The 26,609-nt window shown below is 47.1% G+C and overlaps 1 protein-coding gene across 1 annotated transcript in view; it reads left to right on the top strand.

Annotated features, from left to right (window-relative positions):
• The window catches only part of LOC138369556 (uncharacterized), a 35,790-nt gene extending 18,506 nt beyond the window's left edge, over window positions 1-17,284 (top strand). The window contains exon 2 of the mRNA XM_069332974.1: window positions 14,927-17,284. Within this exon, the coding sequence (XP_069189075.1) occupies window positions 14,927-17,284 (2,358 nt within the window). The remainder of the gene's footprint in view (window positions 1-14,926) is intronic.
• The last annotated feature ends 9,325 nt before the right edge of the window (window positions 17,285-26,609 follow it).

Below are 26,609 nucleotides of genomic sequence, written 5' to 3'. Positions count from 1 at the left end.
TATATATATATGTTCCCCCACGTGAAGACGGCCAGGCTGTGAACATTAGAAAACGAGGGGAATGTAAACAAAGAACGTGTGAACATTAGAAAACGAGGGGGAATGTAAACAAAGAACGTGTGAACATTAGAAAACGAGGGGGAATGTAAACAAAGAACGTGTGAACATTAGAAAACGAGGGGGAATGTAAACAACGAACGTGTGAACATTAGAAAACGAGGGGGAATGTAAACAAAGAACGTGTGAACATGAGAAAACGAGGGGGAATGTAAACAAAGAACGTGTGAACATTAGAAAACGAGGGGAATGTAAACAAAGAACGTGTGAACATGAGAAAACGAGGGGGAATGTAAACAAAGAACGTGTGAACATTAGAAAACGAGGGGAATGTAAACAAAGAACGTGTGAACATGAGAAAACGAGGGGGAATGTAAACAAAGAATGTGTGAGCATGAGAAAACGAGGGGAAATGTAAACAAAGAATGTGTGAGCATGAGAAAACGAGGGGAAATGTAAACAAAGAATGTGTGAGCCTGAGAAAACGAGGGGAAATGTAAACAAAGAATGTGTGAACATAAGAACACGTGTTCATAAGAACATGTGAATAGAGGGAATACAAGTGCACCGGGGTCTACTGGTGTTATCTGTGCCACAGATCAACAACCGTGGTTTCCAAAGCCAAAATGCATTGATTTAGAGGATGTCTGAATAGATCTTAAGAATACCACGACTATCTATTTCATTTCGTGATTACACATGCACGGGTTCGATCCCCAGCTCCGCCACTGTCCTGCTCCAATGGTTTTCTCGTCGTGGTTATATATTAAATAAGAATGTCCAAGAGGCATGTAGACCCCAATTAATATCAGCCAGGACAAGGTGATTGTGCTTACTGGGGGGGTCTCTATGCCACTGGGGTAAGGGAGGTAAGAAGGGTGGAGAGGCAAGCATGTGCATGGGGGTGAAGGTAAGGGAAATGGGAAGTGAAGGGGAAGGGAAATGGGGTAAGTAGGTCCGTGAGGAGAGGATACAGACGAGGGAAGACGCGAGAGATGAGCATGTTAGAGGTAAGGAAGATAGCTCTGTCCTTTACCTTCAACACCCTTACCTTAGGCTCTGCTTTATTTTTACCTCCTCCCCTCATCCCAACCACCCCTGCTCCTGCTCTATAGTAACCCTGCTTACTAGCAATAATAATCCCTGAGATTAGATCCTAAACGGATCTAATCTCCGTTTAGATCCGTTCTCCTTATTCCCCGTTCAAGCAAATGAAGGGAAGGGAACTATCAGGGAGAAAGCGCCAAGCCATGACGACTATATAGCACTTGGAAGGGGGTCAGGATAAGGGTTTGGGATGGGACGGCGGGAAAGGAATTGTGCCAAACCACTTGGACGGTCGGGGATTGAACGTCGACCTGCATGAAGCGAGACCGTCGCTCTACCGTCCAGCCTAAGTGGTTGGGGGTTAAGCAAATGAAGTTTATAGCAGCTTCATATTTTAATATTTTTTTCTTTCCTCTTCCTTCTCGCTGCACCTTCGTCCTTCCCTCTTCTTCCTTTCCGTTCTCCTTCCTTGCTTCTTTCACTTCCCTCTTTTACTTCTAATTTCATCCAGTCTCTATACTATTCCTGGAGTGTGCCTGAATGGGGTTTTGAGAGTTCTTCTACTCCCCAAGCCGGGTCCCTCTACTCTCTATTTTACCTATATATGTCTAGTCTTTCATCATCCTTTTTCTCTGCTTCCTTTCTATACATTAATACCTGTCTTCCTCTCTACTTCCAATTCACTTGTCTCTCTCCTTCTTTTTCTATCCCTCTCTCTCTCTCCTCTCTCCCTCCCATACTGCTTCCTTACCTCCCCCTCTCCCGTCTCGATGCCTGCCTCCTCGTCTCCTTGGCCGGATGAGTTGGCTGGGCCGCCTCAGGGCTCAGCCTACCTTCGCTTTGGCTCCCCGTTTAGCACAGATTTCGGCTGGCGGCACAGCCGGTGGAAAGGAACAGAAGGAACAGAGAAAGGAGGGGGGAGGAGCTGCGGGTGGTGGTGGACTAGAGGAGGATTCCGGAACGGGAGGTGGTGGAATAGGGGAGGAGGTGCGGGAGGTGGAATAGGGGAAGATGAGGAAGGAGAAGAGATGGAGCGGCCGCAGCATATAATATTGAGGGAGATGGGAGCTTGACTCATGGTTGAAGTTAGCGTGAGGTGAGTTTATTATTATTAACATCTTTATTGACAAAATTAATTACAATTTTGCCTAATCTGAGGATTTTGATAGTCTTGTTAAATAGGTGAGTGTACACCTCTCATTGAACTAGCAGGGTCTGAGCTATGGTTCTTGGGCCCCGGCTCTCAACCCTTTTCGACTGGGGTATATTTTCCAAGAGTTATGAGCTCTGTATTCACCTAGTTGTGCTTGCGGGGGTTGAGCTCTGCTCTTTCGGCCCGCCTCTCAACTGTCAATCAACTGTTACTAACTACTAATTATTTTTTCCACACACACACACACACACACACACACACACACACACACACACACACACACACACACACACACACACACACACACACACACACACACACACACACAGGAAGCAGCCCGTAACAGATGTCTAACTCCCAGGTACCTATTTACTGCTAGGTAACAGGGATATCAGGGTGGAAGAAACTGCCCATTGTTTCCCGCCGGCGCCGAGAATCGAACCCGGGCCACAGGATTACGTGTCCAGCGTGCTGTCCACACAGCCACCGACGCCCTCTGTGTTCACGATTCCTTATTATTACAACGTAACCAGAATTGGGTGGGCCAGCCAGTGGGCCCACCCAATACTGTGGTGGGCCAGCCAGTGGGCCCACCGAATACTATGGTGGGCCAGCATTCCTGGCCCACCACAGCCTCCCTAACTCACCACAGCATCCCCAGCTCTTCAAAGCATCCCTACACCACCACATCTCCCCCCAGCCGTCCTTCAACGTTATCAAGATCAACCTGTGTCAACAAGGTGAGAACCTCAATCAGGCGAGAGGAACCTGCACAAATGCTTTCTGAGTGCGAGTGTCTCAGACACCCTTTCGGTACCTTTGTCTGTCTGGTTCTTGTCCCCTCTCCTCCCCCCTCTCTCTCTCTCTCTCTTTTCCTCCCTCCCAATGTCTCCCTCATTAGTCAGTGCTGTTATTATTTTTAATTTCCTACTTTTTATGCTATTTTATTGTCTGTTGGACTCGTCTTCGGGCCATTAGCAACATGCCAAGTAAACACTCCTAAAGCACTTAGCTCGGCGCGACACCACCTGTGCTGGATGGGCATAATATTCCTACACAGTGAGGGGCAGCAAGGAGTAGCTGGTCAGCAACCACGTGGCAGTCTTGTCAGACCAGAATTTCTCTTGAATATATACACTTAGCTAGGTACACGTCTAAGAGGTCAGTCAAGATCATCGAGGACGCCGGTAATGACAATAAAGTTGGCTCCTCAAGGAAAGGTCAGGGTGCAATAATTTCATATATTGAAAAAAATTGATGTATCATGTACAATTATTAGGAAAAAAATAGTACAAAAGGTTCTTGTTTGTATTTATACAGACTTATAGAACAGGTACAAAAATATATATAATCACATAGCAACTGAAATACTTATAATATGAATTCATCATTTATCCAGTTTTTCTTGGTATGGTGTTAGACTTATGACCCATCAACCTCTTGATCCGGAAGGCTGTCAAAGGCCACCACTCTACCCTACTCCCCATCCAGCAAGCATACTTTAGTCCTGAATGTAGTTCAGGGCTAAGTAAACTCTCAGTGTAGATACACCGAGAAATATGGTGTATATACACATTGGAGTATATATTCCTGTTGAGTCTCCCCTCTCACGTGAAACTGAGATACATCTAAATCCCACTTGAGCTCCCACAGTGCAGTCTCCCATAGTGCAGTCTCCCACAGTGCAGTCTCCCACAGTGTGTGTGGCATCCCCCACACCCTTAGCTAGGTCTTGCCTATGGCCCACAATACAGAGGTCGAGTGCCGTGTGGACACGTCTTAAACATGAAGTCAACATCGCAGCTGTGTTCACCTGCTATAAATTAGGAGCATGATTGCGGATGACCAGTTCTGAATAATTAACCTGCTGAAGGCGAAGTAGTTAGCATGTTGGACCAGGATAACCCCCCACCCAGACTCCAGAGCCAACCCCATTAGTGCTCATGAAGGGTTGAATTTACAGCGATTATAATTTTCTTCTAATAGGCTATTATAAGAATTTGAAATAAAGGGGCTACCTGCCTTTAACATGCACACTACATACCAGTAACCTCCGTGAACACAGCCTCCACAGCCTGCTGTGCGCCTCATGGTAAGCTATATGACTACCTCCAGAACTAACATCTCCCAGCCTTAATTTCCTCTGTAAATTCCGCGGCTAACTTGGGTCTTCCTGCTCCAACCCTTCCCCCCCCCCAGCACGCTATAGTTTGCTCCTGCCTCGGCTCCCGACACCAACTCCTTCCTTAATGATCTTCCGTCTACAGGATATCTGAGTGTAACTTTCTTCCCTCGCCAAAGTCAAATATAGTTGCAGCAAGACAGTGCCTTGCCTAGGCGGTGGGCACCCTCCTTCCATGGGTCAGTTTACCCGACGGAGGAGTGTGAGTGTCGGTCTTAATTACCGTGGCTGGGAAAGTCAACATAGCAGCGCCGCCTCTTGTGAGCGAGTTCAGTTAATGCTCTAGAAATGTTGTTGACTTTGGCTCCATTGGACGACGGCGGCGGCGGCGGTGGCGTCTTGGTGTTCCGGCTTTTGTTGGGAGCTTCCATAACTTCCGGTGGAACCGGTGTTTGGGGCGGCGCTGTGTATTAACACACATTTCTGCCCGAAACGCTTTGCGTAATAGTGGCTTTAGGCATTGTATGTACTAGCTCTATCTATAAAGACAACAAACTTTGTAAAATCTCTTTATGTATGTACCTTACCTAAATAAAAATTATTATTATTATTATTATTATTATTTACATACATTTTATGCACAAAATGAATTATTGTATCGCCTATCATATTATTGTGTGATTTATTTTATGTACGACTGTGACATATTTCCGTAATCTGTGAAATACCATTTTTGTTTTTAACCCGCATCATTTTTTGTTTTTAAATTTAAAATAAAATAAAAAAGGTTGGGGCCTCCAAGCCCTGGTCTGAGCCCTTCTGTATTAACATTCCCCTACACACACCATCCAGGTACTCGACTTGTTATGACGTGTCCTAAGCGGTGCCTTCCTGTCGATTTCTTATGCTGACATCAGAATAAATTACTTCTCCCAGCAGTTTCCTCGTTTTGACTTTGGCTATAAATTCTTATCATCTCTCGACCTTTTCCTGTCACCAGCTACACTTTCCCCTGTCTGTCTCCTTATACCTTATACCAGCTGCCCTTTCTCCTCAACATCCTGACACTCTTCTTTCTTGTCTCCTCATCTTGGAAGCAGTTGAACTCTTCCTATCTCGCCTCCCTTTTTTGCCCAGACATGAGATGTCAGGAGCAAACCTACGAGTCCATTTCTATCTAGACATCTACAAACCTATCCTTTTCTGCAACTGTTACCCACCTACCCATGGTACGTCTGGCAGGACCTACCATGAGGTTGATTTCGAGGCTCAACGTTCCCGCGGCCCGGTCCCCCGACCAGGCCTCCCAACACACACGCTTCATCAGACGCCGACCCGTACAACTTCTCACCCTAACTCCCTTTTGCTCGACACTCCACCACTCCGTCGCTCCTCTCAACAGTGTGTAATACGCCCTTGTTAATTATATTTATATTTAAATCTATTTATCTCTGCGTGTCTATCGCCCTGACGATAGATACCTCCTCCTGGGTGCTCCCAGTCGTAGGGTGGCCACGGCAGTAATGTCTTTAGGAGGGTCTTTCGCCTTGTTAATAACTTTCCTAATTAACGCAAGACAAATCGCCTTAAGCTGCTGCCTAGACACTAATTTTGCTAATTTATTAATGCTAAATTTTGGCTTTATGTGTTGTTATTGGAATTGGAACGTCTTGCAACACCCTCGTTGCCATGTTGCGCTCTCGGGATGTAAATGAAGCCAACTACTTTTTACCGGTAAATAGTTTGTGAAAAATGTAGGCCTGTCTCCCGTTGATTCCAGGAGCCTAGATCCCAGATCCTTCATAACACTTGAGACATTTTTGGCACACAAGTGGAAAAGTGCTCGCTCTCTCTCTCTCTCTCTCTCTCTCTCTCTCTCTCTCTCTCTCTCTCTCTCTCTCTCTCTCTCTTCTCTCTCTCTCTCTCTCTCTCTCCTTGTATGATTAATGAACAGAAGCAAATGTGACCATTGCACATTAGTGCCATAAGGTGGAAAGTACCGTCATACCGGCGACTTCCGCCATTTCAATAGCTCGCTTTCTCTCTTTTAACACTACCCGCATAGGCCTGGGTGTTATGACACTGTCATCCCTACAGCTTCCACCACCAAGCCTACCATGGCTCCTCCAAGCTGTGTTCATCCCTACTGCCACTGTGAGGGAGGACCCACACACAGCTGGGCGCCTCCCTGCTGACGAGTTGTGTAAGCAGGGAGACCCCAGCTGGATATTTGGAATGATTAAGGAACTAATGCCACAGAGAGATGGATTACTGGCAGGCATTTTGAGTCCAACTATCAATGCAATATGTTGTGTGTTGGAGGGGGGGGAATGATTTTGAGCCAGGGTAACCCAAGAATCTGTTGACGTAGATGTATCACTTGTATCTGGAAGATAAGCTCTCTTTTGACAGGGTTATCTTGAGGTTATCTTGATATGATTTCGGGGCTTAACGTCCTCGCGGCCTGGTCCTCGTTCAGGCCTTCTTTTTGTTACACCTCATGTATTTTAACATATATAGATATCTATAGATGAATACTGTGAAGCATTCACATACACACTCAGTTGCTTGTGTACCCTACCTGTTCTGGCAAAGTTTTTTTTTGGTTGAGTGGCGGTGCCCAATAAACTCGCCCCTTGGGGCAAAATTTAAAAAAAAAAAATTTGGTTGGGGTGGGACGGGGGGGGGGGGGAGGCGGGGATGGGTGATGGGTCTGTATTTCATCTTGGAACTGTGTTGTACGCACTGAATGGCGAGAGTAACAGTCTCACGTCATCTAAGAGTTGCTTGGTTCCCTTTCTCCTAACCTTCTCCCAACGTCAGAATCGTGAAGTTGTAACGCAAAAGGTACAACAAGGCTAGAAGGGGGTTGTAACAACAAGGCTAGAAGGGGGTTGTAACAACAAGGCTAGAAGGGGGGTTGTAACAACAAGGCTAGAAGGGGGTTGTAACAACGAGGCTAGAAGGGGGTTGTAACAACAAGGCTAGAAGGGGGTTATAACAACAAGGCTAGAAGGGGGTTGTAACAACAAGGCTAGAAGGGGGTTGTAACAACAAGGCTAGAAGGGGGTTGTAACAACGAGGCTAGAAGGGGGTTGTAACAACAAGGCTAGAAGGGGGTTGTAACAACAAGGCTAGAAGGGGGTTGTAACAACAAGGCTAGAAGGGGGTTGTAACAACAAGGCTAGAAGGGGGGTTGTAACAACAAGGCTAGAAGGGGGTTGTAACAACAAGGCTAGAAGGGGGTTGTAACAACAAGGCTAGAAGGGGGTTGTAACAACAAGGCTAGAAGGGGGGTTGTAACAACAAGGCTAGAAGGGGGTTGTAACAACAAGGCTAGAAGGGGGTTGTAACAACAAGGCTAGAAGGGGGTTGCATATAAAGAGCTGGACCTTACTCTTCAGTAGACACTGATAGGTCACCACTGGTTAAGGGCAAAATATTCGTCTTTACATAACCTTGGTACACTACGGCCATACAGCCGACGACGATGTTACCTAACGTTACATTCTTGCTCTCATCCTCCTCGTCCTCTGCCTCCGCCTTCTCCTTCTCCTGCTCTTCCCTTCTTCTGCTCCTCCTCCTGCTGATCCTTCCCCTCCTCCTCACACTCCTGTGCCAGGTAAGTCCACTGTGGGCTCACCATAGCCCGTGCTACTTGGAACTTTTTGTTCCGAGTAGCTGAATCTAAAACAACAAACAACTTCCTACTCCTACTCCTTCTCCTTCTCCTTCTCCTTCTCCTGCTCCTGCTCCTTCCTCCTCCTCCTTCTCCTCCTCCTGCTCCCTCCTCCTGCTCCCTCCTCCTCCTTCTCCTGCTCCTGCTCCCTCCTCCTGCTCCTGCTCCTGCTCCCTCCTCCTCCTCCTTCTCCTGCTCCTGCTCCCTCCTCCTCCTCCTTCTCCTTCTCCTGCTCCTGCTCCCTCCTCCTCCTCCTTCTCCTTCTCCTGCTCCTGCTCCCTCCTCCTCCTTCTCCTGCTCCTGCTCCCTCCTCCTGCTCCTGCTCCCTCCTCCTGCTCCTGCTCCTGCTCCCTCCTCCTGCTCCTGCTCCTGCTCCCTCCTGCTCCCTGCTCCTGCTCCTGCTCCTCCTGCTCGTCCTGGTCCTGCTCACCTCCACTACCATAAACCACTGACCAGCGGGCCACACCAAAACAGGCCGCCTAACTACCGTAAACGGGGGGGGGGAGCACCCCCGGGGGGGGGAAGCACCCCCGGGGGGGGAGCACCCCCGGGGGGGGGGGGAGCACCCCCGGGGGGGGGCACCCCCCCCCTCACCGTTATAAACAACACACCATAACAAAAAAAAAACTAAAAAAGTTAAACAACCATTACCAAAACATGTTTACCTTCATCCCATTCCTTCCCGCTCCTTCATTCCTTCCCGCTCCTTCATTCCTTCCCGCTCCTTCATTCCTTCCCGCTCCTTCATTCCTTCCCGCTCCTTCATTCCTTCCTGCGCCTTCATTCCTTCCCGCTCCTTCATTCCTTCCCGCTCCTTCATTCCTTCCCGCTCCTTCATTCCTTCCCGCTCCTTCATTCCTTCCTTCCCGCTCCTTCATTCCTTCCCGCTCCTTCATTCCTTCCCGCTCCTTCATTCCTTCCCGCTCCTTCATTCCTTCCTTCCCGCTCCTTCATTCCTTCCCGCTCCTTCATTCCTTCCTGCTCGTTCATTCCTTTCCGCTCGTTCATTCCTTCCCGCTCATTCCTCGTTCATTCCTCGTTCATTCCTTCCCGCTCGTTCACTCCCTGGGCCCCACCCGCTGGCTCTCACTCGAGTGGTTCAGCTCTGGTCGTACAATGCTGAAAAACGTGCAGCGGGGAAGTCATCTAAATAGAGATATATTAGAGCAATAACGCGTACCACGGCGCTGCTCCTCACCCTTATATCTCTATCAGCGTGTGGGTGGGTGTCTGTACTGCTCGTGTTTACTATTTGGCCCTGCTGAATCGAGCTGTTAGCTCCTGGACCCCGGTCGGCCGAGCGGACAGCACACTGGACTTGTGATCCTGTGGTTCCGGGTTCGATCCCAGGCGCCGGCGAGAAACAATGGGCAGAATTTCTTTCACAACAGAGACCTACACACAACAAAAACATCCACACAAGACAGAGAACACCAGAAAAAGCAGGAATCAACACAAACAACCAAATAATCAACACAAAATCAACAAACAAAAGTAATCAACACAATCAAATCCTCCACAAACAAAAGTAATCAACACAATCAAATCCTCCACAAACAAAAGTAATCAACACAATCAAATCCTCCACAAACAAAATAATCACCAAACAAAATCCCCAACACAAACACGGGGGATTTACGAAACCACAACACTGCATAACATCCTCCATTTCTCCCCCCCCCCCCCCTCCCTCCCCCTCACTCGCCTCAGACAACACCCTTTATTGCAGGTTGCTCTTGCACACTCGCGCTAAACGCCCCCTTCCCCCCCCCCCCCGGCAAACTCTCTCATACCTGGACATACCTGGACATTCCCCCCACCCCCACCCCCCCACCCCTCACCCCCATCCTCTTTGACAAGTCCGAGGAGGTCAACCCATCCTCTTAAAAAGAACGTCACTTTTGGCCCGTATGCGCACTATGGCCAAATTTGGACGTAATTTGAAATGAAATCCACTCACAAAAGTGACGTTCTGTTCCGTTTTCTATTTGAGTCGTCCGGCGTACGCGCAGAGGTTATGAGAGGACACTTTAAATTAACGTTTTTCATAACGTTTTGAAACTTTATGAGAATTTCCTGCCCACCTAACCTATCAGAGGACCCTTAACTTACTGTTGTTGACAAAAAAAATCCCAAATTTATTTTCATATTTTTTTCAATTTCAAATTACGTCCAAATTCGGCGATACGGACAAACGGCCAAAAGCGACGTTCTTTTTAAGAGGACAGGTTGCTCAACTACCCCTCCTTCCCTCCCACTTCCCTCCCACCCCCGCTCCGGCAACGACCCCATTTAGAAACTGTAGAATAGATTGCTTATTCGTGGCGCAGAGGATTGTATATATATATATTCCTTTTCCATTCCCTTCCTCCAACTCCTTCCCATCTCTGTTCTCTCCCTCCCCTCCCTCCACACATCTTCCTCTTTCTTCCATCTTTCCCCCTCTTTTTTTTCTGTCCCTCTGCACCGCCTTCCCTTAAATCTCTTCACCCTCATCCCATCTCTCTCTCTCTCCATCTGCCTCACACTGCTCTCTCCCATCCTTTTCCATCTCCCTCCACCTCCTTTCTGTTCCTTTCATCCCCCTTCCCATCCCTCTCCACCTCCTCTAATCCTTATCAACCCCCTCTTCCCATCACGGACACCATTCCCATCCCTCACCCCCATCCTTCCCATCCCTCACCCCCTCCTTCTTCCCATCCCCCCCCCCTTCCTTCCCATCCCTCACCCCTTCTCCTTCCCATCCCTCTCCCCCCCGTCCCTTCCTTCCCATCCCTTAACCCCCCCCCCTCACACCCGTATTCACGGGCCAAAATGGAAGAGGTCGGAGTGCTGGAATTCCAACGATTGCTATTCCTTTCACTCCACAATATTCAGCCTATTTGAACTTAATAAACCGGAATTATATAATGAGACCCGGGGAAAGGCGGTCGACAAGTCGAGCGGCAAAATCGCCCCTAAAGCACCGCAGCGTAAGGTCGATTTTGCGGGGACTGTCTCATGCCGCGAGAGAGAGAAAAGGGGTTGTTTTGGGAGAAGAACCCTCGCTGAGCCAAAGAATAGGGGTGAAGAGGGGGAGGAGGTGGGACAGCCACTCCCTCGCCTCCTACAAAAGACCTGATAATGTACAACAAGGGCAAGATTTTCATCATTCCTCCTCCTCATGATGAATAACTTAAGACCCACTTACTCACTTTTCCTGCAGAGAGCAATGCAGTTGTGTCTAGCCGGCTCGTTGGTTGACTAGCTGGCTCGTTGGTTGACTAGCTGGCTCGTTGGTTCACTAGCTGGCTCGTTGGTTCACTAGCTGGCTCGTTGGTTCACTAGCTGGCTCGTTGGTTCACTAGCTGGCTCGTTGGTTCACTAGCTGGCTCGTTGGTTCATTAGCTGGCTCTTTGGTTCACTAGCTGGCTCGTTGGTTCACTAGCTGGCTCGTTGGTTCACTAGCTGGCTCGTTGGTTCACTAGCTGGCTCGTTGGTTCACTAGCTGGCTCGTTGGTTCACTAGCCAGCTCGTTGGTTCACTAGCTGGCTCGTTGGTTCACTAGCCGGCTCGTTGGTTCACTAGCCAGCTCGTTGGTTGACTTGTTTGTTTGCGTATTGACTCGCCAGATGGCTAGCTTCCCTGTTGGTTAGTTGTTTCATCTACAGATCGACTTGCTGACCTGCTGATTGGTTGCCTCAGCAGATACCAGGCCAGTCCGCACCATTTATACTAGTAATTAAGCCCACGTGACCAGATGTAACGAGTGGATGATGGCTCCAACTGCCCGTGATATATTTACCGTTTGAAGATTGCGACTGTCATACTATTTATTGGCTGGAACACTTTAAACCACTTCGTAAAGGACTTTTAAAATATTTACATGTGTTGTATTAATGCAGTAAGAATTGGATGCAAGTCGTGTCAAATGAAGGGCTGTATCCTTTAGCATGCCTAGCATGATTTGTGTGTGTACTCACCCTGTACTCCAGGAGGCCTGGTTGACGACCGGGCCGCGAGGACGCTAAGCCCCGGAAGCACCTCAAGGTAACCTAGTTGTGCGCCTCTCACTTATGTTCTGCTACCGTTTTTTTGATGGTTAATTGCAGTATGTCAAGATGATTTTGCTGAGGCTGCGTTGACTACCTTGGAATTATGTGAGAGAAAAAGGGCGAGAGAGAGAGAGAGATGAAGGAAGAGAAGAGGAAGAGAACAGAGGATATAGGAAGAGAGGGTAGAGGAGAGGAAGAGAGAGACAGGCCTGGGGCCTCGCTGCTGGCTGGGTAAGACCCTTCTAGTCACATCTTTATATTGAAGTTAGAGATCCACATTCTGAAAATTCCGCATCAAAGGTCTTCAGATCAAATGATTTCCCTCATTCCTCCAACAGAACAGCGAATATCAAATCAAATACAGCATAAAATTTACAAATAAAATAAAACAGAAATGTTCACCCAAAAATCCCACAGGAGAAGAAAGCACAATTGTTTAGCTGTCAATATAATTCTCATAGATCAGTCGGGGAGGGAATTATAATTTGTTCTATAATAAATCTAATTACAAGCCATAAAGTTATCATCACATTACGGAATGCAGAGTGCTTCAGTCCGCACCTTGAGGGACCCGCAAGAGCCGCAGCCGCCCGGCCGCATCGGGCGTCCAATGGGATTAGAAATTCCCCTCTCATTGCGAATTGTGGACACAAAATCTTATAAGAGGATTAAATTATCCAGAAGCTCGTAAAAATCCGAGACGGCCTTGGGAATGGAGGCGTTGTCGCCACCACACAAGAACCCGTGCAGAATACTCGGGTTTCAACCCCATTTTTGCGTGTTTTCTTTCGTACTTCTTCTCCATTTTGCACTAGCCTCTTATCCTTCTCTGTCTCTCTCTCTCTCTCTCTCTCTCTCTCTCTCTCTCTCTCTCTCTCTCTCTCTCTCTCTCTCTCTCTCCGTCCCTTAGCAAGTATCTTGTAGTTCCCATAACAAGAGAATCTTTCTTGATAATTTTTCCCTTCGTGTTGAATGGTCTTACAGTCTTGCATCTTCTTAATTTTTCTCCTAAACAATTACAAGGCCTAGATGTAGTACAGAATGATGCCATGCGCATCATCCTGGGTTGTCCTAGAACTGTCAGAATTGTTAACATGAGAAAGGAACTAAACTTACCTTCCATTTACGAAAGAATAGTTCTACTTAGTACTATGTTTTGCGCCAAAACTTTGAAAAATAATGGTCCCCCCAGCTCTATTCAAATTAAATTGAGATCCATTCTAAACAATTCTGACTGTTCCCTCAATCCGCCGCAAAAAGCTCCCTACAGTGTGTGGCTCAGTTGTTGTGTCTATAATCTTCAGAAACTGAATGTATCTCTTAACCCTGATAAAACTGTTCACTATATTCCCCCTTGGAAAGATGTGGAGGTCTCTCTGCATTATACTCCCATCAGTGTAAAACAAATGTATAACACTGACATTTTGAGATGTATAACATTAGAAGCTATTGACAGTCATCTTCAAATTCTCAAACCGACTGAATCCTATGCCTTTACTGATGGCTCTGTGCAGTTAGGCACTGGTAGAACAGGTTGTGCATGTGCAGTGTATAAAGGGAATGAAATGATCATGACTAGTACACAGAGATTGAACAACTGGGCAAGCACGACACAGACCGAGCTATTGGGTATTTATCTAGCCACTGAATACCTTAAGCTCAATGGTGGTGGAGTTATTTTCTGTGACTCTAAAAGTGCTCTGCAGTCCTTAAATAACCCATCACAATGTATGTCGGAAGTAGCTTGTAATATTAAATGGAATGTAATTTTTGCCAATGATAATAATTCTTGTATAAAATTTGTGTGGATCCCATCCCATGTTGGAGTTGAAAAACATGACTTTGTAGATCGATTGGCCAATGAGGCTTGCAGGAAAGAAAACATTGATTATGATTTTGGACTATCTAATGCAGTTATTAGAAACATACAAATTAAAGAAATTAATTCAGATTTAGAAGAACTAAGAAATGCACAGAGACCTGAAAGCTGCAGTATTAAAAGTTATAACAAGTTCTGTAATAATAGGTATTTGTATGGTCAGCACAGTAACCGGACCAGGCAATGTGATGTAGTAATTGCGCGAATTCGCCTTGGCTATAGACACATCTGGCAGGTTAGTGAGGCTGAGCCACTACCAGAATATTCAGATTGTAAACTCTGTGATAAACCTTTAATGCATTCAATAGAACACTATATTGATGAATGTGAAACCGTAAAGGACTTTAGACCTCCTGGCCTATTGTACCACCAACTGTGTAACTATTTTATTGACTCAGGTGTTCTGGACGACATCCTAACAATTTACCCAAAATTTGCTTGTCCATTTTAAAGAATGAAGAACAATTTCTACTTATATTCTAAGCTGTATCACTTATGAACCCATCCCTGCACTTGTGTGGCAGTGCACAATAGAAAGTTGTTTTCACATATCCACACATTAAAACATTGATTGTAACCGTGATATATATGTGCTTCAGCCTACAGTTTAGGCCTATTGTCTTATGTATGACCCTCTGTCCTGCGTGACAGTGAATACTAGCATTAACCTCAATTTAATAAGACTATCAAAATCCTCAGATTAGGCAAAATTGTAATTAATTTTGTCAATAAAGATGTTAATAATAATAACAGTGTCTACGCATTTCGGACACGTCACCGTAGTTCACAGTTATTCCGAATATGTAACCGTAGTACACACTCATTCCGAACACGTCACCGTAGTTCACACTCATTCCGAACACGTCACCGTAGTTCACACTCATTCCGAACACGTCACCATAGCTCACACTCATTCCGAACACGTCACAGCAGTTCACACTCATTCTGTATCCAGGTAACGAAGCAGTTACCGTCAGCTCACATGGTCGCTGTCAAAGGCATGTTGTTGTTGCTGTTTAAGATTCGCTACCTGGAACAAAAAGTTCCAAGTAGCACGGGCTATGGTGAGCCCGTAACGGACTCCAAAAAAAGGTGTGGTTTCCCCGTCTACTGGCGACACTGGCGTCTTACTGGCGTCCTCTCCATAAGCCGAACAGCCTCGTTCGGACTAAACGAGTTTCACAACAGCCGCTGCTCACTTATTAACAGCTTTAGTGTCTTGCTAAACCTTTCATCTCATCCAATTACCATTTTTAGCATCGTTAGTGCTCACATAATTATTCTGTACCGTGAAACCTCACCATTAGCCTTTGTATGTTGTTACTACACTAACAGCCCTCGTTACTACACTAACACCCCTCGTTACTACACTAACAGCCCTCGTTACTACACTAACAGCGCTCGTTACTACACTAACAGCCCTCGTTACTACACCAACAGCCCTCGTTACTACACTAACAGCCCTCGTTACTACACTAACAGCCCTCGTTACTACACTAACAGCCCTCGTTACTACACTAACAGCCCTCGTTACTACACCAACAGCCCTCGTTACTACACTAACAGCCCTCGTTACTACACTAACAGCCCTCGTTACTACACTAACAGCCCTCGTTACTACACTAACAGCCCTCGTTACTACATTAACAGCCCTCGTTACTACACCAACAGCGCTCCTTACTACACCAACAGCCCTCGTTACTACACTAACAGCCCTCGTTACTACACTAACAGCCCTCGTTACTACACCAACAGCCCTCGTTACTACACTAACAGCCCTCGTTACTACACTAACAGCCCTCGTTACTACACTAACAGCCCTCGTTACTACACCAACAGCGCTCGTTACTACACCAACAGCCCTCGTTACTACACTAACAGCCCTCGTTACTACACTAACAGCCCTCGTTACTACACCAACAGCCCTCGTTACTACACTAACAGCCCTCGTTACTACACCAACAGCGCTCGTTACTACACCAACAGCCCTCGTTACTACACTAACAGCCCTCGTTACTACACTAACAGCCCTCGTTACTACACCAACAGCCCTCGTTACTACACCAACAGCCCTCGTTACTACACTAACAGCCCTCGTTACTACACTAACAGCCCTCGTTACTACACTAACAGCCCTCGTTACTACACCAACAGCCCTCGTTACTACACCAACAGCCCTCGTTACTACACTAACAGCCCTCGTTACTACACTAACAGCCCTCGTTACTACACCAACAGCCCTCGTTACAACACTAACAGCGCTCGTTACTACACTAACAGCCCTCGTTACTACACCAACAGCCAACGTTACACCAACAGCCCTCGTTACTACTCCAACAGCCCTCGTTACTACACTAACAGCCCTCGTTACTACACTAACATCCCTCGTTACTACACTAACAGCCCCCGTTACTACACTAACAGCCCTCGTTACTACACTAACAACCCTTGTTACACCAACAGCCCTCGTTACAACACTAACAACCCTTGTTACACCAACAGCCCTCGTTACAACACTAACAGCCCTCGTTACTACACTAACAGCCCTCGTTACTACACTAACAGCCCTCGTTACTACACTAACAGCCCTCGTTACTACTCCAACAGCCCTCGTTACTACACTAACAGCCCTCGTTACTACACTAACAGCCCTCGTTACTACTCCAACAGCCCTCGTTACTACACTAACAGCCCTCGTTACTACACTAACAGCCCTCGTTACTACACTAACAGCCCTCGTTACTACACTAACAGCCCTCGTTACTACACTAACAGCCCTCGTTACTACTCCAACAGCCCTCGTTACTACTCCAACAGCCCTCGTTACTACACTAACAGCCCTCGTTACTACACTAACAGCCCTCGTTACTACACTAACAGCCCTCGTTACTACTCCAACAGCCCTCGTTACTACACTAACAGCCCTCGTTACTACACTAACAGCCCTCGTTACTACACTAACAGCCCTCGTTACTACACTAACAGCCCTCGTTACTACACTAACAGCCCTCGTTACTACACTAACAGCCCTCGTTACTACACCAACAGCCCTCGTTACTACACCAGCAGCCCTCGTTACTACACTAACAGCCCTCGTTACTACACTAACAGCCCTCGTTTCTACACCAACAGCCCTCGTTACTACACCAGCAGCCCTCGTTACTACACTAACAGCCCTCGTTACTACACTAACAGCCCTCGTTACTACACTAACAGCCCTCGTTACTACACTAACAGCCCTCGTTACTACACTAACAGCCAGGGATCCCATCTTAAAGTGCCCCCTTCATCATTATGCAAACAGGGATTATAATGTCATTTTTGGCACTCCCTCCCCGGAATTAAGTTAGCCAACAGACTGCGCCGGGGCGGGTGTGTTAAGTGGCCCCCGGAAAGAACGGCTCACGCAAGCACACGCAAACACACGCAAACACACGACAAAAAATGTAAACGAACCTATATACGTTCTCATACATTTGTATTGTCTTTCCTTTTTTCTCCCCTTATTTGTTATCTTAGTTTCCCTTCCTCTTCCTTTATTCTAGCATTATTATAGTTCTTTTTATTATTATTTTGGCGTGAAGGAACAACGTCCAGTCAGTCCTCCACGTTCGAGGCTCTCGACCAGGCGGTGGAGGGTACCGTTCAGCACAAGGTGTCTATACAGACTTCAGCATTTGTCTGTCTATGAAAGTCTAAGAGCTCCTTCTTGTAGCCTTTACACGATAAAAAAGATACAGAACCATCTGGTGTGGTTTGTTGTTGTCACTTTTATAGAGTGAATCATTTGAGGAGAGTATACATGTTTACTGTGATCCACTTGACTGTGACTGTTGGTGTGTGGTGGTGTTGGGGTTGTTCCCCACCCCCTCCCCCTCATTCCCTTCTCCTCATCTTCATTCCCTCCCTCACACTCTTCTTTCCGCCCCCCCACGCCCATCTTTCCTCCAGATACCCTTCTTCCCCAGCGCCACACGACCCACCGGGCTGTGAGTGCCTGCGTCTGGTGGTGTCAGTTGGCAAAAAAAAAATGGAGTACAGGGGGGAGAGAAATAAGGGAGGGGGTTCGGGGAGAGATGAGGGAGGGGGTTCGGGGAGAGATGAGGGAGGGGGTTCGGGTAGAGATGAGGGAGGGGGTTCGGGGAGAGATGAGGGAGGGGGTTCGGGTAGAGATGAGGGAGGGAGGGGGGGGGGTTGTTTCGAAGGGGAGAAGAGACTCCCCCAAGAAGAAGCTCTCGGCTGGAAATTGTAGCAGTTATCCTAGGTGACCAAAATGGCCATTAACTCCGAGGGATGGCTTCGGTATGCAAACCACGAGCAAAACAAGAGTCCCTTTGGTGCGTCAACCATTCGTAATGGGCCCTTTATGTACTTTTTTCACCTTAATAATAGGCACTCAAAGTGGCCCTTACAATAAACGAAACCCCTCGTAAAGCCCCCCTCGTTACCAAGGTAAAAGTTTGAAGGCATTATCCAAAAAAAGACGAATTTGTGTAAAAAGTATACCCCCCTCGTTATTTCAAGGGCAGTCTAGTATATTTCTCCCAGGCACAGTCGTAAACATGAACGCCATTGTGATAGAAAAAAACTTATCTGATAATTAAAAAAGCCCAAAAACACCCAAAAAATCCACCTCACACAAGCCATAAACAGGAGCAAAGGCATCAACATATTAAAAAGACTGAACAGGAGCGGTGCCAGGAGCCAGCGATACACATCTTAATGGCTTGTTTTTATTGGGGATTTTTTTTTATTTCCTGCCACCCTTCTCTTACATTCCTCTGCTCCTCCTCCTCCTCCTCCTCCTCCTCTTCTCCTCACCGCTTGTGTCTTCCTGGTATCTTCCGTCGTCCTCTTCCTGTTGCTTCGTTTCCTTTCTACCTTAGTAATTTTGTTTTTCTTCTCGTCTCGTGCCTCGATCTCAGTCCTCTCTCTCTCTCTCTCTCTCTCTCTCTCTCTCTCTCTCTCTCTCTCTCTCTCTCTCTCTCTCTCTCTCTCTCTCTCTCTACTCATTCTTTGGGAAAATTAATGCGGGTTTCTCTGATTATTTATGCCTTTTCTTACTTTCACTGTTGGCTCTTTTATCCAACATTATTTATTTTTTTCTTTTGTCTTTTCTATATATTTTTTTGTATTCTTAATGCCATTTTCATTATTCAACCAATAAAGGATTTGAAAGTAGTTTATTTCTGAATTTACATTTTACTGCTGCACAATATACCTAACGGCACTCACACACACACACACACACACACACACACACACACACACACACACACACACACACACACACACACACACACACACACACACACACACACACACTTTCCGTTTCAGTTTCACACCTGAGTTTCAAGTGTAAATATGATAGAGCCCAACAGGCTCAGGAACCTGTACGTCAGTTGATTGACAGTTGAGAGGCGGGACCGAAGAGCCAGAGCCAAAGACCAAGGAGCACCACTAGGTGAGTACACCCACTCTAAAATGACTACAAGGAAGCAGTGACTGCCAGAGCGGCTGCTGGCTTGTATTATAATGATAACCAATCGAGTTCGTCAAGCAAGTACATCATACATTAATCTCTATATAACCCCGAGTGAGTGGGTCCGCATTAGTAGAGCAGGTCAAGAGGGCTCTAATATAAATGTTGGATTTCGGGAGCTCTGTCTGTCTCTGTCTCTCTCTCACTCTCTCTCTCTCTCTCTCTCTCTCTCTCTCTCTCTCTCTCTCTCTCTCTCTCTCTCTCTCTCTCTCTCTCTCTCTCTCTCTCTCTCTCTCTCTCACTCTCTCTCTCTCTGTTCCAGGTTTAATTGATAGGCAAGACGATTTGAAGTGGACGGCCGTAAATTTTCACTCAATCGTATACAAGTGATATTATGTGGAAGGGGGAAGATGGAGGAAGAGGGAAAGAGGGAAGGGGATATAACAAAAAGAAGAGAGGAAATGAGGTAATAAAATACATATATGCACACACCTACTTTTTTAAAGGGGCTGTTTTGCACATTTTACCATGTCTTACTACCATGTCTTACTACCATGTCTTACTACCATGTCTTACTACCATGTCTTACTACCATGTCTTACTTACTCCTCTGGTGGAGAAGTATTTCAGGGTTATCTTGAGGTTATCTTGAGATGATTTCGGGGCTTTTTAGTGTCCCCGCGGCCCGGTCCTCGACCAGGCCTCCACCCCCAGGAAGCAGCCCGTGACAGCTGACTAACACCCAGGTACCTATTTTACTGCTAGGTAACAGGGGCATAGGGTGAAAGAAACTCTGCCCATTGTTTCTCGCCGGCGCCTGGGATCGAACCCAGGACCACAGGATCACAAATCCAGCGTGCTGTCCGCTCGGCCGACCGGCTCCCCCTTTCCGGAACCAGTCCCTCCAATATTTTCCACGTGTGAATTATTATGTATCTTGCCTGCACCGGTCGAGAGATCTTAAGCAGATTCAATATTTTAGATGTTTTATTGAGTGGGTTCCGGCAGTAAAAGTTCTGTATACTTTCTCCAGGTCAGGAGTTTCTCCTGCTTTGAATGGTGCTGTTAGTGAGCAACATTCTGCCACCTTAGATATAGTACTAAGTGTCTTAAGTATCACCACAGGTCTGGCATATGATGTTATCCGGCTTGTCCTTCTTGCTATTGTGACCGCTATTTTATTGTGTTCTTAAGACGGAAGGTCTTCAGACATGATTACTTCAAGGTCTTTTTTACATTGATTTTTTTTCTCTCCTCACTCCCTCCAAGCCATCTTCTTCACCACATTATCTTCCTCCTACTCTCCCTATTAACTTCCCCAACCCTCCCACTCCCCCCATTAACTCCCCTCCTCCCTATTAACGTGGCCTCTCCTCCATCCGTCTCCCTCCCCAGTAACTCTCCCTTCCTCTCACCTACAACACCAACCTTTCCCCATATTTATCCTCAGCTAATCCAACCTACACACAAACATACAAAGAATGACCTTTACTCCAACTCCCCCCCTCCCCCTCCCCCTCCCCCTTTCTTCTCTCAACCCTCGCTCCCTCCATCCCACCTTTCCACTCTCAACTCTCCCTCCCTCTACATTAATCAATTTCCGATTTATTCTATCCTGTGTTCAGATGAGCTAATTTTGTTATGAAAGGTTTCCTATTCCACAAATTTCCTACAGAGGTACTTGAAAACGAATGCGAAGCGAAGAATGGAAGGGGAGTGGGTATGGAATCAGATGGGAAGGGAGAAGAGACAGTTTAATCGCTTCTGAATGGGGACCTGTTCAACAAAATGTCCCTTAGGGGGATCAGGGAGCAGATCAGTTGTTTGGCGTCAATTGAATGTTCCAATGGTACCACGTAAACACAGAGAGAGAGAGAGAGAGAGGAGAGAGAGAGAGAGAGAGAGAGAGAGAGAGAGAGAGAGAGAGAGAGAGAGAGAGAGAGAGAGAGAGAGAGAGAGAGAGGGAGGGAGGCCCTTCCCCTCCCAGATAATCCTGCGCAGCTCTGCTGGCTAAACCCAGCCTCAACGCTTCCTGAATTCTAATCTTAAGCTTTTATCCAATATATACCTTGGGTCTCTGTGGTTATATATGTCTGTCTGTATTCTTCCTTCTAACCTCTCTCTCTCTGAGTTCCTCTTTTCATGCCTTATCATCCTTCGCGCTTTTTTTCTTTTGTAATCTCTATCTCTCTCTCTCTCTCTCTCTCTCTCTCTCTCTCTCTCTCTCTCTCTCTCTCTCTCTCTCTCTCTCTCTCTCTCTCTCTCTCTCTCTCTCTCTCTCTTTCTCTCTCCCCTCTGGGCACAAAAGGAGGAGCCGTCAGCCCGTCACTGAGACACCAGCCAGTAGACACTTAAGAGATTGACACGCCAAAAATTACCTTGAAAGCCAAACGTGTGACTTTCGTCATTCTACTGAAATATATATTAAACTGCCAGTTGAAATGTGTGTGTATTCACCTAGTTGTGCTTGAGGGGGGTTGAGCTCTGCTCTTTCGGCCCGCCTCTCAACTGTCAATCAACTGTTTCTACTACTACTATATTTTTTTTCCCCACACCCCAGACACACACACACACACCAGGAAGCAGCCCGTGACAGCTGACTATCTCCCAGGTAGCTATTTACTGCTAGGTAACAGGGGTATAGGGTGAAGGAAACTCTGCCCATCGTGTCTCGCCAACGCCCGGGATCGAACCCGGGACCACACGATCACGTGCCAGCGTGCTGTCCGCTCGGCCGGCCGGCTCCCGTGTGTGTGTGTGTGTGTGTGTGTGTGTGTGTGTGTGTGTGTGTGTGTATTCACCTAGTTGTATTAACCTAGTTGTGCTTGCGGGGGTTGAGCTCTGCTCTTTCGACCCGCCTGTCAACTATCAATCAGTCAAGTGTAACTACTAAATAATTTATTTTTCATTTCTTCTCCCCCCCCCCACACACACACATGCACCACCCCCCAGGAAGCAGCTCCGTAACAGCTATCTAACTCCCAGGTACCTATTTACTGCTAGGTAACAGGGGCAGCAGAGGTGAAAGAAATTTTGCCCATTTGTTTCTGCCTAGTCCGGGAATCGAACCCGGGCCCCAGAACTACAAGTCCTGTCTGCTGTCCGCTTTGCTACCAGACCCCTGGTGTGTGTGTGCACGCGCGCGTGTGCGTGCGTGCCCGTGCTATGTTCCGATACACTGGCTGTGAGCAGAGACCTTCCACAGGACTTCAACTGATTGGCTCTTTGTGGGGCGACTCTCATCTGAGGTGAGGTGGAGCGACCCAACTCTCTCTCTCTCTCTCTCTCTCTCTCTCTCTCTCTCTCTCTCTCTCTCTCTCTCTCTCTCTCTCTCTCTCTCTCTCTCTCTCTCTCTCTCTCTCTCTCTCTATCTCTCTCTCTCCCTCTCTCTCCCCTCCTCCTAGACTTACCCAGAACCCCATCAGCGCCAGCGAGCAGAGCCTGCACTCTCTGGTCTAAGAGAACCACCCTCCCCCCACGAGGCAGACCTCTGCCTCGGGGAATAGTCCAAGTTCGGCAGGAGTGAGAATAAATACGACAGTTTAGGTGTGAGAGCTGCGTCATGAAAATCCAGTGAAGGCTGTTGGTGGGAGGAGCGGAAGGGTGATAAATTTCCAGAATGAGAGGGAGGGTGAGGAGAGGAGAGGAGAACAGAGGAGAGGAGAGGATTGGAGAGGAGAAGAGAAGAGAGGAGAGGAGAGGAGAGGAGAGGAGAGGAGAGGAGAGGAGAGATAGGGAAATAGGAGAGTACAAAACACCGTCTACAGAGCACAACAGTCACTTTTGGGAAATATGAGAGAGGAAAGGAGTACGGATGGAGGTGGAGGAATTGACAAACAGGAGGAGAAGAGATAAACAAATGATAAATAATGAGTGGAAACAAATTACAAGTTCTTATAAAAAAAAACAGAAATTATGGATAAAAAATAGGGATAAACACTGTCAAAAAGGAATAACGAGATGGAATTATGAAATTAGCGGAAAAAAAATAAAGAGGGAAAGAGAAGAAACGGAGGGAAGGAAAAAAACAGGTGGAAGTAACATCAAAAAGCAGCTAAGAAATAATGTCACAGAAAAAAAACTAAAGGCATGAAAAACTAAGAAAGGAACGGGGCAAGAGAGATAAGAAATAAGGCGATACACAGCATAAACCTGTCTATAAAACACAGGGAGAATAATAAAATATGATAAAACACTTCCGTCCATTGAAAAAGTGGCAAGGGGAAGATGCAGCAGAGGTAAAAATACTGCAATGTTTATTGGGCCACTATACGAGGAGAGAAGGTGGGGGAGAAAGAGGTGAATGGGAGAGGATCGAATGGGGAGAAAGGAGGGGGGGAGAGGAGAAAGAAATGAAAGAAAAAGCGAAAAAGGGAAAGTACCACCACATCCACAAACACCTTAACCACCTTCCAACCACAAAGAGTCGAACCATGTTGCTGTGGGCCTTACAAGTCCCCCTTCAATCACCACACGCCTTAACAACCGGCCCCCCACATAAACCTGCATTTGAATCATAAAGGCTTAGGTAGTGGCCAAGATTAAGGTTGTGTTCTGAAGGACCGAACATAAAAAGATGTCCAGACAGTCGCTTGTAACTCAGCACCGGAGACACGAGAGGGCGGAGAGAACCCATGTAGGTGGAACACACGATCACACAAAAACTACCACTAGCAACTACACGCTGATGAGGGAGGGGGGGGGAGAAGGGAAGGAAAATGAGACGGAGACTGAAGGGGAAGGGGGAGGAAGACAGAGAGAAAGAAGGCGCCAAGGAAGATAAGACAGAGAGGGAAGGAGTGGAACAGGACGCCAAGGAAGTGAATACGTGTATAGGAAATTCAGATAACAGAAGAGGCCCAGACTTGTGTACCTTAGGGCATCTCCCGGGACCACTAACTACTGCCCCTGCTGCTGCTGCTACAGGTGATCTCTCCACAGATGAGGTCAGAGTAGAGATGCTGGAGCTCGGAGATCAGAGAGAGAGAAAGAGAGAGAGAGAGAGAGAGAGAGAGAGAGAGAGAGAGAGAGAGAGAGAGAGAGAGAGAGAGAGAGAGAGAGAGAGAGAGAGAGAGAGAACTAAGGAGGATGCAGGTGATAAAGGAGAGGAGCAGCCATCGGAGGCGAGGGCAGCGTGAAGCATAACAATTAGCGAGCACTTTTGCAAGGAGGTCTGAGCTTTATGGTGCCATAACCCCGTGTCTCCCTGCTCCCCTGGACCAGGGAGGCTGAGGAAGAGTGAGGGAGAGTGGACGCTCACGTGGTGCTGCTGAGGGGGAGAGAAAGCGAGGTAGAAAGGTAAGGATAAAGGAGGGCATATGAAGGAGAGGGAGATTAGGGGAGGAAGAGGGAACAGTAAAGATACAGGAGAGACAGAGGGAAGGGGAGATACGAAGGTAAGCAAAAACGTAGAGAGAGGAGTGAAGGGTAGACACGGAGGTAGACAGGAAGGAAGAGAAAGGGGAGGCGAGCACTTAAGAAAGGAGGGATGGGGGTACAAAAAGGAACACTTAAAACGGAAAGGAAATGAGATTGCAACTAGTAGAATGACCAGACAACAGGAGAGAGGAAGACGTGCTTGTAAAGGATGTGGAACTCGCATAGATAACCGGTAAGGTCAACACTATATCCAGAGAACACAGCTCTGAGGAGACGGAGAGAGAGAGAGAGAGAGAGAGAAGAGAGAGAGAGAGAGAGAGAGAGAGAGAGAGAGAGAGAGAGAGAGAGAGAGAGAGAGAGAGAGAGAGAGAGAAAGAGAGAAAGAGAGAGAGAGAGAGAGAGAGAGAGAGAGAGAGAGAGAGAGAGAGAGAGAGAGAGAGAGAGAGAGAGAGAGAGAGAGAGAGAGAGAGAGAGAGCACAGGCTGTATTCAGATATATCACGAGACACAAGAGGGTCGGTGGACATCTGAGGACGCTATAGCTGAAGACGGAACAGAAAAGAGAGATAAAGAAGGAACAGAAAACAGAAATAAAGAGGGGGAGAGAGGGAACGGAGATGAAGAGGGAGAGCAGACAGAGTTGTAGTGAAGGAGTAAGAGCGTGTTAGAAAAGACCCAATGCAACAACATTGAAAATAAGAGAGGAAACTCAAGGAACAAGAGACGACAAAAGGAGAGGTGTAAGAGGGAGAGCGAAGGAAGCGTAATGGAAGAGAGTAGAGGGAAAAGGGAGAGAAGGGGGAGAGGAAGGGTGGCAGGACTTATTGTGAAAAATGGAGTGGCAGAGAATACATTAAGTTAAGGAGAGTCAAGAGGAGAAATATACGTTAAGAGAGTGTGCGGGATGAGGGAAGAGAGAAAGGGAGAGAGGATAGGGAGGGATGGAAGACAGGTGAGGGATGGAAGATAGGGAGGGAGAGAGAGAGAGAGAGAGTGAGAGGCTCTCTCACTCATCTCTCTCTCTCTCTCTCTCTCTCTCTCTCTCTCTCTCTCTCTCTCTCTCTCTCTCTCTCTCTCTCTCTCTCTCTCTCTCTCTCTCTATAGATGAAGCAGATGAAGGAGGAAGACATGAAGGATGACACTGTACCACCAAGACACTGTACCACCAAGACACTGTACCACCAAGACACTGTACCACCATGACACTATACCACCATGACACTGTACCACCATGACACTGTACCACCAAGACACTGTACTACCATGACACTATACCACCATGACACTGTACCACCATGACACTGTACCACCAAGACACTGTACCACCATGACACTGTACCACCAAGACACTGTACCACCATGACACTGTACCACCATGACACTGTACCACCATGACACTGTACCACCATGACACTGTACCACCATGACACTGTACCACCATGACACTGTACCACCATGACACTGTACCACCAAGACACTGTACCACCATGACACTGTACCACCATGACACTGTACCACCATGACACTGTACCACCAAGACACTGTACCACCATGACACTGTACCACCATGACACTGTTCCACCAAGACACTGTACCACCATGACACTGTACCACCATGACACTGTACCACCATGACACTGTACCACTGATTGACTGTTTAATAATTGTAAATAAAGCCGTCATTATTGAGGAAAGATATATAGGTTTCGTAAGTAGATGAGTAGATACCGGATGAATCCTGGACTTGATCTTTGAACAGGCGCTCCACGGGAAAGTTT

Source organism: Procambarus clarkii, chromosome 29 (genome assembly GCF_040958095.1).
Source record: "Procambarus clarkii isolate CNS0578487 chromosome 29, FALCON_Pclarkii_2.0, whole genome shotgun sequence".
NCBI lineage: Eukaryota > Metazoa > Arthropoda > Malacostraca > Decapoda > Cambaridae > Procambarus > Procambarus clarkii.
The sequence above is the reverse complement of the archived record's forward strand: the minus strand, read 5'-3'. Positions and strand labels throughout refer to the sequence as shown.